Here is a 17,102-nt window from a genome sequence, read left to right on the forward strand (position 1 = left end):
CTCCCAATGAAAAAGAGGATATTCAAGAACCAGCCATTCACCGTGCTCGTTTAGACTCTGTCGGCCAATCATTGTGAGCCGTGTCAGCCACAGAAACTTAAGGAAAGTTAAGAGGAAGCTGGTAGCCTGTCCTCTGGGCTCTGTTTGTCCTGAAGGACTTGCTGTAGACTCTTGTAACTGTAAATCCTGACACCAGTGCTGCCATTGTGTTAAACCTCCAGTGCTGTTTAAGTCAGCCAGTGTTGTAGGAGTATAAAAAGGGTCCTGTCCTCCAAGACCCGACCCCAACGACAGCTTTGATGTCGAAATTGTGCGATTCAGACTAAAGGCCGACTCCTTCTTTCAGCTACAGTCGCACCCCGCTTTTGAAAGCTGGTTGTTTGAGCACATCAGAGAGATAAAACCCAGAATTAATGTTTTTAGACGAACCAGAATGAAAAACAACCAGCGCCATATCAGCTGTGTCCACGCAACCCCATTTCTCTTTTCTGTCTCATCTCCTTCATCTGCTCCCAAGCCCTCTGCAGAGCCCAATTTTTTTTTTTTTTGCTCCCTTCGGTTTGAACGCCCGCACCCTCATTAGCACCCACCCCTAAACTCCGAGGAGGGCTCCAGACACACAGAGAGATAAGGATAGGGTGAGGATGGTTGGGCGCTTATTGCTTTACTGATGCATATTGCTTGTTTACTCGCTGTCATTCCTCGTTTGTTCTCAACCTCTAATGCATTCCGAGTGATTAAGGACAGACCCCACAGAATATTTTGGTAGGGCTTTTAGAGGCCAGAAAACTTTTCATATGAAGTGACCCACTTAAAGTGTGGCACCTTGTGGGAATAAAAGTCAAAAGAGACAGGGAAGCCATGGAGAAGAAACCTGCCGCAACGTTACATACCGTGCAGTGCCGGCGAAGAGCATAAGCGCAGATGTGTTTGATGCATATTCACACCATGCATATCCCATTCATGCTTTTGTATTCATGATCCCCTATTCTCTGCTGATCCCTTATTACAAAAGCATGCCAGCAGCTCTGAGCACCACTCCAGCAGCTTCGCTTTACAGGGTTTTTCACATCTTGGGAGAGGTAAAGTGGAGAAGCCACTGCAGCATTGCGAACAAGCATTATATTGCTAATTTATTCCCTCTCGTTAAAGTTTTACTCGCTTTATTTGCTTGTGTACATTCACAGCTCCATAAAATTGAGATGCAAATTGGGGGAATTTGGCTCACTGACATTTCTCCTCCGGAGGAAAAATCAATGAATTCAAAAATTAAAATCTCTTTTATATAAAATCCACTTGGTGCAGTTTTAATAGAGCTGGTCGGCAACAGCGAATCTCCAGATGTGAATAATGTATCGCAAAGCATCTGGTCATTCATGTCCCAGCCTGTGTTTGTGCATGCTGGCTTGTTTCCTTTGTGAGTGCGAGTGCTTGAGCTTGCTTGCATGTGTGTGAGCGTGAGGGTGTAAATCTGGAGTCTGCCATGCTGTCACTGACTCTGTCATTAATTATAGTCCTCTCTTCCCCTGCACACACTAGGATACACACATGCTCTGAGGACCAAGTGAGGATACAATGGTTTACAACAGCTTGTAGCACTGGGTACCAAACACCAGACAAGTGCTTGGTGCCCATCGCTCAACCTTCCATGGACATGGATGCACAGAGGGAAGTCGGGGGTAGATGACAGTCTGCCAGGAGGCTGCCAGGAAGCAGAAAAAGAAAGAGGGAGAGACAAAGCGGACAGAGAGAGGGAGGGAAAGAGGGAAAGTGCTAAATAGTGTGTGACTTTTGGTAAGCACTGCCGTTTGATTAGGTTCCACCACCTGTCTGATGTGCTATAGCATGTGCCAGGCATATGCACTGCGGCATAGCTGGTGTCCTCACGATAACAAATGAAGGTGAGTTCAATCAGTGAGTCCGCCAGGCTGTTGGGCTGTTCTGTATGGTGGACGAGGAGGGGGTGAGAATGTGTGCTGAAAGGGTAAGGAAGGGACTTTGAAGGCTGAAAGCAGCTGGAGCCAACAAAAACCAGTGTTGGACAAGTATGTTGTAAATTAAAAACTGTAATTTGGGTTGTGGACAATGGATTTTTAGGGGGAGATATCAGGTCAACAGTAGCCGTGTTTCCATCAATTCATTTATATGCACATTTTGATTTGCATCAGAAAAGCTTAAAGGAAACGCAAAAATTTGATAAAACAATAAAAAAGCAAAAAAGCTTTTTACCCTTTAAAAAATTGGTTAATACACTTAATGGGAGATGGAAACGCCTTTTCCAAATAAGTTCTGACATATCGAACATGATCTGACATGAAATAGCAATTATAAGTTGTCCAATTGAATCGAATATCTTAACACTTCCCCCATTGTCTCCTGTGGGTGGCCAAAGTTGTGAGATTAGCAACCTCTTTTTTGTTTTTTCTCTCTCGTGCAATCTCTACTTTTTTTTTTACTGTTTACTGATGGATTAGCCTACAGCCATTCATTACACTGCCATCTTCTGACCAAAGTATGTTCATGCAACTTCATCCAGAAATTTTCTTCAAAATTTGCTTCGACTTCACTGAAAATATGGCTACTAAATACCACATACTGCAGAAGTGGTGTACATAATGTGAAAGCTGGAGATGCAAATCAGAACTGTGTGTCTAGTTGTTCTGGTCATAAATCTCTAATAAACATAACTTGATTAATTCTGATTAATTCATCAATTAAATAAACACATTGATGTGTTCAGAACATTAATGTATGGCTTTCTGAAGTCAACTATGTCCCATAAGCTGTTGCAGCAATTTTTGGGTTGACCATTTGTTACACGCATTTGGTGCTGAATTAGGCCTTTTTTTATTTGACACTGGATAAAGAGAGTCAAAAACCCCTCCAGAATATTACATCAATATGAAACTAAACAAAATCAGCTGTGTTTTGAATGAGGCTCTAGCGAGCTAGCACAGAGGACGCTACACGTAAATAACATATTCAACACTTTGACCATTTTCATGCCAAAGAGACGTTTGAATGCATTAAAAGCAGAAATCAGGAATTACATGGTTTTTTGTTTTGGTGCTTGCAGTCATTCAGTTGTGGATTTTAAAATACTTAATTTGGAGTGCACTGACAAGTGGTTTCACCCTCTCAGATTATGTTAGCAGCAAACACATGCATCAAGCAGCTGTGTTTAGGAACAGCCATACTGGGGAAATATGTTCCTGTGACACATCACTGCTTTTTCTTCCTCCATCCAGAAACACTAAATGATTTTAATCATCAGTGTCTGACTGTGAAACCATGACTGGGGAAACTTATGGATCTGTTAGCTGAATACAGTAAAGTAGATCTTGGAGGATGAAGATGATCAAAATTCAGACACCACAACCAAATGCTTGCACCAATATGCAGAATCTCTCTGAAACAAACCCAGCCTCATTTATGAAATCTAGCCTGGAGCAGAGAGGAGGAGATGACTTTGTAACGGCCTTTCCAGAAACATGGACTCTTTTTTTTTTTGTTTGTTGAGGCATCATCGACACATCTCGGGTTTTCTTTAGAGGTAAACATCTACCGCAACGCAGGAGACGCTGACTGAAATGAGCAGCTCAACAAACCGTTATAAATACCGTCAAGAGAGCTCGCTTATTCACTTTCCCCAGTTTCTGGGGATCAGTGTGCGGAGAGACAAGTGTGTGTCTGTTTGTGTGTCAGTGGGGGGTGCCTGTGGTCTCTGACACTACTGGGAACCCTCTGTAGTTTTTGACAAGTGTGTAGTGTGTGTGTGTGTGTACATGGTTCAGATCCTTCTCATCTCATTTGCCCCTGGAATGAGATGAATAACCAACCCCGCTCTTGCTGGTATGAATTGCCAAGCTGATATCTCACTCTCCGGAGGTGCTGGAGGGCAATGGGAGCTGACAACACAATGGCATTGTCTCTGCTGATGGGGAGCCAGAGTCTTAGGGGAAACACTCCCCCTACCAGCCTCTCTGGCAGTCTCCAGAAAAAAAAAAAAGTGGGGAGAGCGCATCTGGGCTGGTTTTGGAGTAAATAGTGTCTGTGTGTGGGACTTGTGCGTGGTGGAGTGGTGCTACAGAGCAGCGCAGAGTGTCATTGAGGTGCGAGGGGGTTGAGAGGAGAAGGAGGAGAGAGCTGTGCCAACACACTGAGAGGCCACTCAATTATTTAGAGGAGCGGCCGGGTTCAAAGAGTCACAGCCGGCACCTGCTGATCCACCACCTTCACAGCTAATCTGTTGCTGCTGTTTTGATCCAGTGGTCTTTAAAATACACAAATATCACTCACATTATTATTATTGTCGCCAACAATGATGAGGAAAATGTTAAAAAAAAATTCAGATTATACACGATATTTGCTTTCTCTCCTCTTGCCATTACGGCTGTGGATATAAAAGATATCTGAGCATTTCTTTGAACTCCACTTCCTCTTCTGTCTATTCATCCTCATGTTCAGACAGTGACTTCCGTCTTGCTGTTGGTGGGCAGTCCCTTGTGCTTGGGGTGCACGTGCGGCGAGTGGCCGTAGCTCAGCGGCTGCGAGAAGAGCTCGGGCAGCGTCTCGATGCTGAACTGCCTCTTGTTGGAGTAGGCCTGGCGCCGGCTGTTCTGCTGGTGCAGCGGCTGGTGCTGCTGCTGCTGAATGGGGTGGTGCTGCTGCCCCTGCAGGCCCATGTGGGACGCTACCGGGTGCTGGATGTGGCTCTTACTGGGGTCCCATGCTTTGAAGGCCGAGCTGGAGGTGAGGGGGTGGGTGTTGGTCTTGGAGATCTTCGGCTTGGGGATCTGGGAGGCGTTGATGGTGATGGCGAGTGGCGCGTGGATGTCAGGCGGTGGGAGGAAGGGCTTGTCCTTGGGGTGGAAGTTGATTGGTTGGAACGTGGGAGGGGACTGGCGGTGGGTGTAATCTACCATTGGGTAGCTCTTGTAGTAGTCTCTTGCAGTCGTGTCTGGATGATGGGAGACACAATGGAGGAAGGGAAACAAAGGCAGAGACATGGTTAAATTACAATAATGAAAAGTCAAGACAGTTAGTGATAAAAAGCTGTCAGCATGGTATATCACCTTCACCTCATATATACAGGTCATCTTTTCATATTTACAGTATATCGATCAACTCATGGCCTATTAAACAGCCAATTAGCTCTGTTTATGTGATAGCCTATACAAAAGAATTGGACATAACCACCGTGGCGTCACCCATTGGTTTGTTGCCTGTCATTTTGATCGCCATCTTGATTTTTTAGAGCCAGAATTGACCATTTTGGACAAGAGTGTGGAGTGAAACTATTAGCTAGTTCTACCTAGCTAGCTCGGTTCGGAAGGTGCAAAAATTAAAATCTGACTATTTAGATCGAGCTGTAATCAAGACCAACAACAGGTCCAGTCATGTCCTAGTCAAGACCAAGTCCAAAGGCTGTAGAGATCAAGTCAAAACTAAGTCCAGAGCAAATCGAGTCCTATTCGAGACCAGAATAGGCAATGATGTCTTTCCAATTATAATATGATGATTAGAGAGTTAGAATGAATAGAAATAATCTATAAACAGGATTGATCTGTCTTCTAACATCAAACAAATCGAACGCATCATGTTGGTAGAATCAGCCCATCAGGCAAAGAAAAAAGACCTGACTTAAGTTCTACAGCGTGCTGATCTGTTAAACAAGACCAACATGTTAACAACTGACTGGAACAAAGACAACACTGAAACTGGACAACACTGTAGTAGCAACTTGTCAATCACAAGATAGCCACGTCCTAAAACATACCTGCTTTATTAGCTATTTTACTCTATATACCATAACTAACAAAATGAACATCATGATGTATTGAAGACGACTTGGAACTACTGATTGAGGCCATAAACTCATTAGAAACATGTTTACTGAGGTAATAAATCAAGTGATAAATAAGGTAATTTCTAATAGACTTCTATACAATTGGACTTCTTGGCCCCCTGCTGGCCACTAGGAGGAATGTAGGTTTAAGCCACTTCAGCTTTGGCTTGGCTTTTCAGGCCCAGGGGTGTGTGTGTGTGTGTGTGTGTGTGTGTGGCATTTATCACTTTGTAACCCATTCTGACCCTGAACTTAGTCAGACAGCTCATCTGGTTAATACACACATAGACACACACACACACACACACACACACACACACACACACACATTCCAGGCAAAATCTGTCAAATCTGTCAGCTAAGCACATAAAAAATAAGCCAAGGCAAAGACGATGAATCCTGCAGGCTGACAGTATTCGGTGTCCATGAAGATGTGATTGTGTTTGTACCATATTTATGTATTTGAGCTCTGAACTGTCTACGCACTGACCGCAGAGTTAAAAATACCATCACCACCAGAGAGAAACAAATAGAGGGAGAGAATCAAGAAAACAGCCGACAAAACGGGGAAAAAGGAGGGTGAGTGAGTGTCGGGCAAAACGGGAGATTTGTTGGGAGTAAAAATAGAGTGGGTTCAGCATGTCGAGTCAGATTAGTGTGAGCTCCCTGAGTGGAACTCGACTCTGCAGTTCGGTCATCACCACTGCCCCCCCACTCACACATTCTGCCCTAAAGACACTAACAACCTTGTTTGCTTAGCCCTGTTTTATTAGCCCTTTTTTCCTGGAGAGAAATAAAAACATTCTCCTTTTTTCCTTTCATTTGGGTGTCCTCATCACTCTAAATTAGTCATATCTTAGACTTGGCATCTTTCAATATCTTAACATCTGTCTTCCTCATAATACAACAGGACGCAGCTGCTATCAGCTTGTACTACACGTTTATGACAACCTACATCTGTCTGTGTTTATTTTTATCTGTTTGTGTGCCTGTCTGATCTTATCATTATTACACTCCAAACAGGAACATAATAATAAGATTATGTCAATAGTCTGGTCAGAAGACGTATGAACGGTCGAGGTTAATTTATTTTAATGAATGTCAATGAATGTGGGCGGGTGGTAATGTATGTGTGTGTGACAGACAGAACAATAAACTGCTCACTGGATTTTCAAGGTCTTCAGAGACGTAAATGCAACTAAAAAAGGAAATCACCTGAAAGCCTGAGCTCTGTCCTTGCAGTTTTTAAGAAAATAGAACCTTACAAGGTAGAATTTTTGGAGAATATTCAGATGACATCTACCATTGTCTGGCAAATGTATTGGTTGGAAACACAGAGATTATTCTGTTTTTCCCTCCGTAGCCATTACTGTTGATTACTTTTTAATAATTTATTCCAGCCACGATGAATGAAATCATTTTCTTATATTTGTCTTTCCAGGAAAGACCTCAAGGTTTACTCTGGCTTTCACACATGCTAAGAAACTGTCCAGTGCTATTACAGTCTGGTAATTGCTTATTGAACGTCCATTGTGTAACTCCAGGGCACTTCAACAGCATCTGTTGAGGAAGGAGACACAGTCCCAGCTAATCATTCAGTCAAATTCTCCAAATGCAATCACACTTTTCTCACTGTAACCTCCAATAAATCAAGTGCCACGACAATAATTTTAAGTGTTTATCTGAACTATTTGAAATTGGTTTATTGATATAATAACTGGTTTACTGATGAAAAATGTGAAATGTTTAATACAATTTCACTAAACAAATCCATTTTTCTGGATAAGGTAGTGGACCTGGTGATGCAGATCTGAAGATGTTGCTGAGATCATGAAATTAAAAACCCCATTACAGCATTTTATTGTCCGACATTGCCGTGCTAGATTCAGATGCTGGATACAAACAGAACATCCTGCTGCTGCTTCACATGAAAAGTATTCAACTGATGAAGCACAGGGTGGCTTTTATTGTGAAGCAGCCATGAGATCTACACTGTATTTATCATGAGGTTAGAGCCAGGATTGGGCGGTATCAAGATATTACGATCTATCAGGGTATTTAGAGATACGGGTTTAGTGGTGGAACAGGTAGCCTCTATCTTTTTATTTTTGTGCCCATTTCTTTATGACGAAACCCTCAATGCAGCATATATGGCGAGAACCGCCAGAACGGTCGGACTGGCCGTTTTCTAATAAAAATAACTCTGTTTAATGTTTTGGATGTTTTCTAAAGCCTAGAAGTTACTAAAATAAAACATACAAGATTTTTCAGACCCTACACTATGACTTGGACTTCTTTTTACAACCAGTGGAGCCGCCCCCTGCTGGCCATTGGAAAGAATGCAGGTTTAAAACACTTGCATTTTACAGTCTATGGGAGAGGGATTTCAGAGACAGACAGATGAATTAAATGATTCATTTTAATTGTTCAAAAAAGAGATTTAGGAGGCTTTTTTTTTGTTTTTAGAAGAAATAATGTGTCACATTATTGACGTCAAAGAATGAGGAAAATAAACCTAAAAACTGCTTTGCTTTCATTTCAAATTTGCAAGATAGGGATGAATGTGTTGAGGATTAGTGTGAATTGGTGTCTGTGGCTTACTATATTTACGTACATGTGTGTGCATCTGCATGTGTGCCGTCTATTGTGCAACAAAGAACACATTTGCATACATTCTTCGCTCACTGAAAAGGGAATAAGCCGCTTGATGTGTATACGTCTGTGCTGTAAAGTGCATCACATGATTTTGGCAGCTCGCCTGTTGGTGACAATGATGTGAATACGCGTATTTGACATCAGCAGTATTTCTACATATGCAGAGTGCAAGCCCTGGGTTTTAAAATGCATGAATATGTCTTGTGCCGTTTTACAGTTTTTGTATCATTTATTGATCGTGAACACTGAGTCTCTCTCTCTCTTTGGTGTAATATACTGCAACTGGAGCTACAGCAGTTGAGTTTGAGAGAAAATTGGTTCAAATCTCTGGACAGGGTGGGAGAATCTGGGACGGCGCAGAAACAATGAATTAAACACACCCTTCTTTCCCACAACAACTGCTGTTGCTGTCCATTTGAGTGTTTCCACACATGTTGCCAGCAGGAGAACCTGACAGCGGGGTCCTCTGTGACAGTATTGTGTGCCGTCCTCTCTATTTCACAGATTCTCCATCTGCTCTCTTGTTTTCCAATCTTTCCATCTGTATTTCATTTACTCTGTACTCTTCAACAACATCAGCTTCTGCTCTCCATCCAGCATCAGCCTAAAGCAAGGCCCGTGGGCTCAATCTGGGCCACTGCATTAGAACTGCAGAACTTGGCTGCTGCGAATGGTGTTTGACAACATACTGTGTGTAATTGGGTCCATTTTGAATGCCATTTTAATAAATACAATGACATAAAACACAATCAATTGACACAATCAATTTGGGGCATTCCAGGTGGCACACCTGGTAGAGCATATATCACAGAGGCCCAGTCCTCGTAAGCAGGCGCAAGTCTTTCACTCTATATATCTCTACTGTTAATAAAGCTAAAAAATGCCGAAAAATATCTACAAAACACAATCATTTTGCATATAATCTAAACGTTCTATGGCTCATCATTAATATTATATGACCACGTACCTGTAGCACTCTGCTGTACACACTTCACTGTTCTCTTCTTTATCTTCTATCTTTTTAATTTAAATTCATGCATTTATGCAGTTTTTCAACCTCTAGTGTATTTTCACAAGCCTTTTATCAATGTTCAGGGTAATTTGGTCCTTTTCTGACTTTACGTGACGATACTTTTAAGGTGCTGTGCATAAAATTCTGAAGGGAATTCAGTCTAAGCCAGGATTGCTTCAACATGGCTCTCACCAGAATCTGATTGACATTTAGTTTGGGCAGGTATTGGCTGCACACAGCTCTCAGCTCTATAAGTGCACCCCATTTACCATTTATCACGTGATGTTCTGATCAATGCTAACGGTGCTAACAACAGTGTGAACTATGGCAATTGGGGTTGGAGGTGTGGTCCTGTTCTGTCATTTAAAAATTTCTCAATGGGGATAAAATACCCAGACGTTCTATGACTCTTGGGCATCTTTGAGCTTATTGAGCAAGCACACTGGACACTGAACGAGCTGGCTACATCCGGTTTAGTGCTCCACTAACATGAATGGGGTTAAAATGATTTAATAGAACGGATTCTAGACTTTCTAGATGTTACTGGACCGAATGGATCAAATTCTGACACTGAAACAAGTAATTTCATGGGGTTCACACATTTTTATCCACCAATATGCTGATGTCTCTTTCTCCCTTAAATTGTAATTCCACTATGTGGCCACTATGTCAAATTGGCTTAAAGCCCAGTGCTCTTCTGGGGGCTCCCCGGAAGATTGGTTGCTTGGTTAACTGAAAATGATCGGCTGATCACTGACAGAGCTAACAGTACTACTGGGGGTGAGCTCACCGGTAATCAACTGAATGATAATACCGTTCTGCCACTTTGGGTTGGGATGGTGGTTTCCATTCCATTCCATTATCTATTTTTCTGGATAAGGTAGAGGACCTGGCGTTATGAATTGAGGTGGCTGAGATTGGTCTTTACTGATGGAATTGGCAGCCTCTATTGGTTTTAACTGTTTAAGTTAAAACTTCATGTTTTTCGGGCCATGACTTCTATAAAAGTGTGTTTTGGATGTTTTCTGGAGCCTAGAACTGTGTTTACAAGATTTCTGTGACCATAAACTCATTAGGAAAATGTTCACTGAGGTAATAAATCAAGGGAGAAGAAAGGTCATTTTCTCATAGACTTCTATACAATATTTACAACCAGTTGAGTCACCCCCCTGCTGGTTATTAGAAAAACAGTGCAAACAATGGGCGACAGTTGTGACATGTCAATGAATTCTTGATGCAGTCCTGACCCATAGTGTCCGACCCCTCAGTGGCTCTTTCACGCAAAACCGTTTATTTTTTTATTTTTTTATTTTTTTAGTGGTAACCGATGTATGAGCTCAGTTTTTTTTTTATGCCAGCCCAGCCGGGGTATTCCTCAGGGACAACTGTTTCAGGGAGTGTAACTTCATTCATCTTCATATCTTTACATAGCAAATAATTGTTTCCTGCTCTATTAGTGTCGTTTACAGCATCTTCCGCTGCATTCTCAACCTCTTAAACCTTTATTATGTTTCCTATCGTTTCATGTTTTCATTGACAGTGTGTTCTGTATCTACATTCAACACTCCATTGGGCGGCTGTATCATGTCTTACGCTGAGTGAAATATTTAAACTCCAGGTGCCATGCTGTTATAGCTGCACCACGACCTCAAACAGAAATATTCTACGTCATTTGCAGCATTTAAAGCAAGTGTCAGTGTAATTCAGACTGACATATTTGGTAACTTTGGGCTCTCCATCCCAACTCATATAAATACTAGTGAAGAAAATTTCAAAAACCTCATATGCATTTCCTCATTAGTCTGTACAGGTATTCCACTGATCACTGCTTGAAAAGGAACCCTGTCCTGAAGTGGAAAACATAAAAAACCCCAACTTTGAACCAGTGGAGTTCCTTCAACTTCAAAGCCACCTTTTGGAGAATCTGAGATCACTACAGTTCATGTAGTCTTAAAAAAAAAAAAAACTTATTTTACCCATTTTGTGACCTGCAGCACAAGCTAAAAAATGCAGCAACCTCACTGCAAGAATATCTTAGAATTTAATACACGTAGTATGAAAGATTATTCCTTGAAATAAGTGAAAAGTTGTATCTCTAGCTCTAGATAAATCATTTTAAAATACCCTAAATCAATCAATTATAGAGCTTGTTAAGATGTTGTATACATATCTCTTACTATCTATTTTAAAAATGGCTTTAGGATTTAAAAAAAATGTATTAAAATGTCATAATATCTGTTTTAAACAGTGCTCAGGCCTTTGAATAAACAGACCTCAGGCAGTCTTGGCCCAGAACTTGGAGTCCGAGCGTCCTGGCAAGCAGTCGTTCACACCCTCTCTGAGAACGTCCCTCCACCTTCTGTCTTATGTTGTCTTTTTTCTCACACATACAATATTTATTAATATTTTTTTACCTCAAGACCAACCCAGAACATCTAAATTCTGCCATGTAAGCTTACCTCTTGCTTCATCCTACGTCTTTTCCTCTCTCTAACCCTTCACATCCAACATTTCCTCATCCGGTCCACCTGTCCTCCTTTAATTAAGATAGATATATCAGAGCTGTGTGAGCCCGAGTCCTGCTGCTCCACCTGGCACGGGTTTGCAGTCGCAGAGTCCTGACCTCTTTGACCGGTTTTGCCCTTCGTTGTTCCCATCCATTCTTTCCCCCCTTTTGTGCTTACTGCATCCGTTTCTCAAGTTTCACCTCTTCTGTCTTTCTTGGCATGAGAGATTTTACAAAACAAATGTGTTGTGTCAACAGCTGCATAAAATCCAAATGTCTTGATGAGGATTTTAAAGCAGCTTGGTCCAGATACCTGCTGTTTCAGCTGGCAAATGGTCAGCTATCCCCCCCAAACTGTGGTGAGTCCTAGCCATGACTTTGTCCACACAGCCAGGATCTCTGGACCCGGAGCCTTGTTTACTGCCCAGCGAGAGACCTGATAAGCATGTGTGAAAAGATGAGTGGACTGTGTGTTCATTTATGTTGCACTCTTTGTGAGTGCATAACACGCTGTAGAAAAGAAGTGGACGCAGCCTCCAGGTTTGAAAAGGGAAGCCAATGTGGCAGCGCCCTAAACCTGCATTTCCCTGAAAAATAAATAAGGGACCCCTCATTGGCAGGGCCTGGCGTGGTGAAATTTTTTAGCCCCTTTTTTGTGAGTGAAATGATTTTTTTAACGACTTGACTCGAACCTGAATTTAATTAGATGCATATTTTTGTGTGACATGAATACATGGAAAACTAATTTTTATCCAGAAATTCACTACAAAATAACAATTAGGCCCTGTTCTTCAAAGATGTAGTGGAGTTTGCTGATAGCAATTTGATTTACTCCTTTTGTTGGCTTTTAAGATGCAGCATGGATGCAATTGAATTGCCATTTTGGAAAATGATGGCATTCCATAATTCCAAATTCGTTCAGTAAAAAGGGGCAGGACTGGGCCTGGGAACAAGTTTACCGTAAGTTTTCATATAAAGCGCCCTGTTATTCGTTTTTCATTGGCATTTATTTTTTGACTGTCACAATAATGCGGGACAAAGTGCATCCCTTTTCACTTCAATACGCGACGGGTGCTTTTGTTTCTGAATACGGGACAATTCTGTTGTTCAAGAGACGGTTGGCAGCCCTATCGACTCCATAAGTCAGATTGTTTAGAAGTCTATGAGAAAATGGGCCTACCTCTCACTTGATTTATTACTTTAGTCAACATGTTTCTAATGAGTTTATGGACTCAATCTCTAATTTAAAGTCCTCTTAAATACAGCATGACATTCATTTGGTAAATTATGACTTATTTTGAGTAAAATAGACGATAAAGAAGGGTATGCTTCAGGGTGTGGCTAGAACCTTGACACATTCGTAGTGTGTTTTCAGTTCATCACAGTTAATAAGAAGATTTTGGTGGCCAAAAAATGTCTTACTCAAAGATTGTTCGGTTGTATGCTAACCAAGCTAGCTAGCTAATGCTAGCACTAGCAACTAATCTCCACCCTCTTGTCCAAAAATGGCCACTTCTGGCTCGAAAAAACAAAGATGGTGATAGCCAAAAGGCCGAACTCAGAGCTTCAAAACAAGAGTTCACAAACCAAGGGGTGATGTGAACAGGTAGCTCTTGCTTTAGGCTTTTAATTCAAGCAGCAGATTATTGGCCAACAAGGCAGTGGTGGAATGTACTCAGTATATTTTCTCAAGTACCGTACTTAAGTACAATTTGGAGGTACTTGTACTTTACCTGAGTATTTCCATTTTATGTAACTTTATACTTCTACTTCACTACATTTAGAGGCAAATATTGTACTTTTTACTCCACTACATTTAGCTGAAAGCTTAAGATTTACCATGAAACATGATCAATTTAAATTGATTAGACATTTTTTTTTTTAAATTGAACCTCATAACTGTATATGAAGTAGTTAAAAATGTCCCTATGTTCAGAAACGCATCATTAATAATAATCCAATATATATTTATAATATATAAAACACTCTGGGCTCATTCTGCATAACAAATACTTTTACTTTTGATACTTTATGTACATTTTGATACTGATATTTTTGTAATTTTACTTCAGTAAGTTTTGAATGCAGGACTTCTACTTGTAGTGGAGTAATTTCACAGTGTGGTATTAGTACTTTTACTTAGGTAAGTGATCTGAATACTTTTTGAATACCACTGCTAACAGGTTATGTCATCGTTGACAAACAGCTCATTCATTGTGCTGTTGCTGGTTAGAAACCAGAAGCCTTTCTAAATTTGAGGACCAATTGATTAAAAAAAAAAAGTATAAATGATCAGTCATTCTGCCAGCATTATGATTATAAACTGTGTTTTTTGCAGTGGGGGAACAGAAAGCTTGACAGAAATAACAAAGCAGCCGAAGGAGGCTGGACTTTGGGAACAGTGGACTGATTATGTCTTTGTCCTCAAAAACTTGATGTCTCATGGTCTATAGATTGTCTGATACTCTTCAGCCATGATGGGCGGGCCTGTCTCTATTTGCATACTGTGTCAATGAACAGTACATGTACATGTGTCAAACTGTCATTCCACATCATCGTCACCATGTCCTTATCTGTCTGCAGTGATCAGAGGATAGATGCTATATGTGTGTGTGAGTCTATGGACATGTTTTCACTTGTGCTCCTTATGTGTGCCGTAGGAAGAAGTCTGTGTGTGTGTGTGTGTGTGTGTGTGTGTGTGTATAATAAATATATATAAAAGAAAGAGGAAGAGGCCGGAAGGCGAGCTTGAGGCCTGAACCAGTCACTTCAAACTGCTGCAGTCCAGACTGCTGTCAATAATACTGTGTGTGTGTGTGTGTGTGTGTGTGTGTGTGTGTGTGTGTGTGTGTGTCCCTTCTTTCAAACTGAACCAGTTGAGTTACCAGTCCTGTACGAGTTATGTCATCATCAGCAGTGAATTTATGCCATCGTCGTACCTTTTTTTTTCAACAGCTGATTCACAGCTACTATTAACAGAAGGCGAGCTGTCAATAACTGTCAGCTTTATAGTGGTTGAGCTTCAGGCACAAACTGCCCATAACAAACATGACTGTGAGGGGACAATGATCCTAATGTCTGTTTTGTTCAATACAGGACTTCCCCAGTTTAATAAAGCATTATAAAACACATGGTTTACTCAGTTAGAAATAAAACAGCATGCAACAGTTTACACAAATATACATAAATATTGTTAGGTGTATCCATACACGACACACTGTATATTTTAGGGCTGTACTTAATAGTTTGAAGCTTTTTTCTTCTTTGCATGTCCTTTCCTTCTGTATTTCTGCACATTTGCAGATAAAAATGATAAACAAATATCTTCCCAGCGTTCAATGTTGCTCAGATGTATTTGCCACATAATGGGAACATGACAAAGGGTCCTATGTTCAGTCCAGTTCTACATACAGTATGTGCTCTTCCATCGTCGATTGTATATATATATATGTATATATATATATAGGACGTAATGGGAACCAGAAAAAGATGTTCCAAAGTAAAGTATTTACTGAATACACCATGGGTTGTGGGTCAGTCTTAGGGTTATGTGGATCATATTTATGAAATATTCTTTAATGAAATGAATCAAGTTTGACCCAAACTCAATAGAAGGATTTATGTCTGTTTAAAGAATACTAAACAGGGGAAAACAGGTCCTTTGGTATGTACCCATCTACACTACTATTATTGGTATTACACTACAAACACATTCCAAAACAGCTGGGACACTGTGTAAAATGTAAATTAAAAACAAAATGCATCAAATTCATGCACTGGTCATGTTTTTTTTTACCGTCTGGAGTTGCTGATAACGCCAGCGTGATCAAATCACAGGACTTCTTCATGGCGTCACAACGTGAAATACAAAGCAACGTCGAGCCCTGCTGTCAATCCCTCGAGTGTAAAACCGGAGATAAGGTCAAATAAATTTAGTGTCACAATATAGAATTTTTTTTTCGAAATCTGATTTTATGTGTTTTTTGGGTTAAAATGTTGATCTAGTAAGTCAAACTGAAAAATAATTAGGAGTATAAAAGCACGGTTATGTTAAAAAAAAATGAGGCCAACATGGCATGGTTAACATTTTTTAAGTTGCATATACAGGCAGAATGAAAAGGATTCAAAAAAGGATTAAAAAAAAATAACCTAAAACTCCTGAACCTGAAGGACTGAGCACTGTGGTGGTGGTGGTGGTGGTGTGTTTGTGTGTGTGTGTGTGTGTGTGTGGACAGTGGACTATTGCATGTTTTTTGTATCTTATTAATAACTTAATGGGAATGCTGCTTTGTCACATTTTGACCTGCCTGAACTCATCAGCTTACCCAAACCCCTCTGACCTGCGGGACAATTTACAAACGGTCAAGTTCTATTTGTTAAAGAAAGTTGATTATATAGATTAAAAAGTCATTTAATCTGATGAATCTCTTTATTCAAAGTGAGGCTTTTGTTCAAGGATATTTCTTTTTTATTAGGGTGACAACAGACACATTCAAAGCCTCGATAGAAGCTTTGAATGTACAAAAAAATGACAGCCCCAGTGTATGAAGTTAAGTCTATTGGTTTATGCGGTCCATTGGTTTTAGTGCAGAAAGGCACAGCTGCTTGTCTGAAATCTACATCTAGCTGTTAATCTCCTGTTCAGCTGTGACAGCTTTTCACTGAAGTGTGTGATGTTTAGCTGCAGAGGACAGAACAAGAGGTAATATTGATGAGCTCGACTTAAATACCCAGTCTTACTTAAAGTGTTCACAGAGGAGAGTTTTGCTAACAGATTTCTCCTCGCACGCAACAGAGAGAAGGTTTCTTCCTTGTATATCTCACTCTAGTTCGTCCCTGTAATGGTGAGTTTTGTGCTGAGCATTGGTTTTCCCATCATGGTGGTTGAGAACATAATTAGGGCCCGAGCAGGCAACGACCTGCGAGGTCCCTATTGTATTTCGAATGATTATTATTTTTTATTTTTTTTATTCTTCTTTTCTTCTTCCCAAATGATCACATTTTTCACTGCCTGAACATACTTCAAAACTCATGAAACTTTAATTTTGATTATACTTCTTTTTAACCCCTTATCACTAATA

The 17,102-nt window shown here is 40.7% G+C and overlaps 1 protein-coding gene across 3 annotated transcripts in view; it reads right to left on the reverse strand.

Moving 5' to 3' along the window:
• Nucleotides 1–3,998: 3,998 nt before the first annotated feature.
• Nucleotides 3,999–17,102, reverse strand: part of LOC131983282 (protein shisa-8) — a 133,335-nt gene continuing 120,231 nt past the window's right edge. For all 3 annotated transcript variants that reach the window (XM_059347984.1, XM_059347986.1, XM_059347985.1), the window contains one exon: nucleotides 3,999–4,960. In XM_059347984.1, coding sequence (XP_059203967.1) covers nucleotides 4,464–4,960 — 497 coding nt within the window. In that variant the 3' untranslated portion in view covers nucleotides 3,999–4,463. The remainder of the gene's footprint in view (nucleotides 4,961–17,102) is intronic.

Source organism: Centropristis striata, chromosome 13, assembly GCF_030273125.1.
Source record: "Centropristis striata isolate RG_2023a ecotype Rhode Island chromosome 13, C.striata_1.0, whole genome shotgun sequence".
NCBI classification, from domain to species: domain Eukaryota; kingdom Metazoa; phylum Chordata; class Actinopteri; order Perciformes; family Serranidae; genus Centropristis; species Centropristis striata.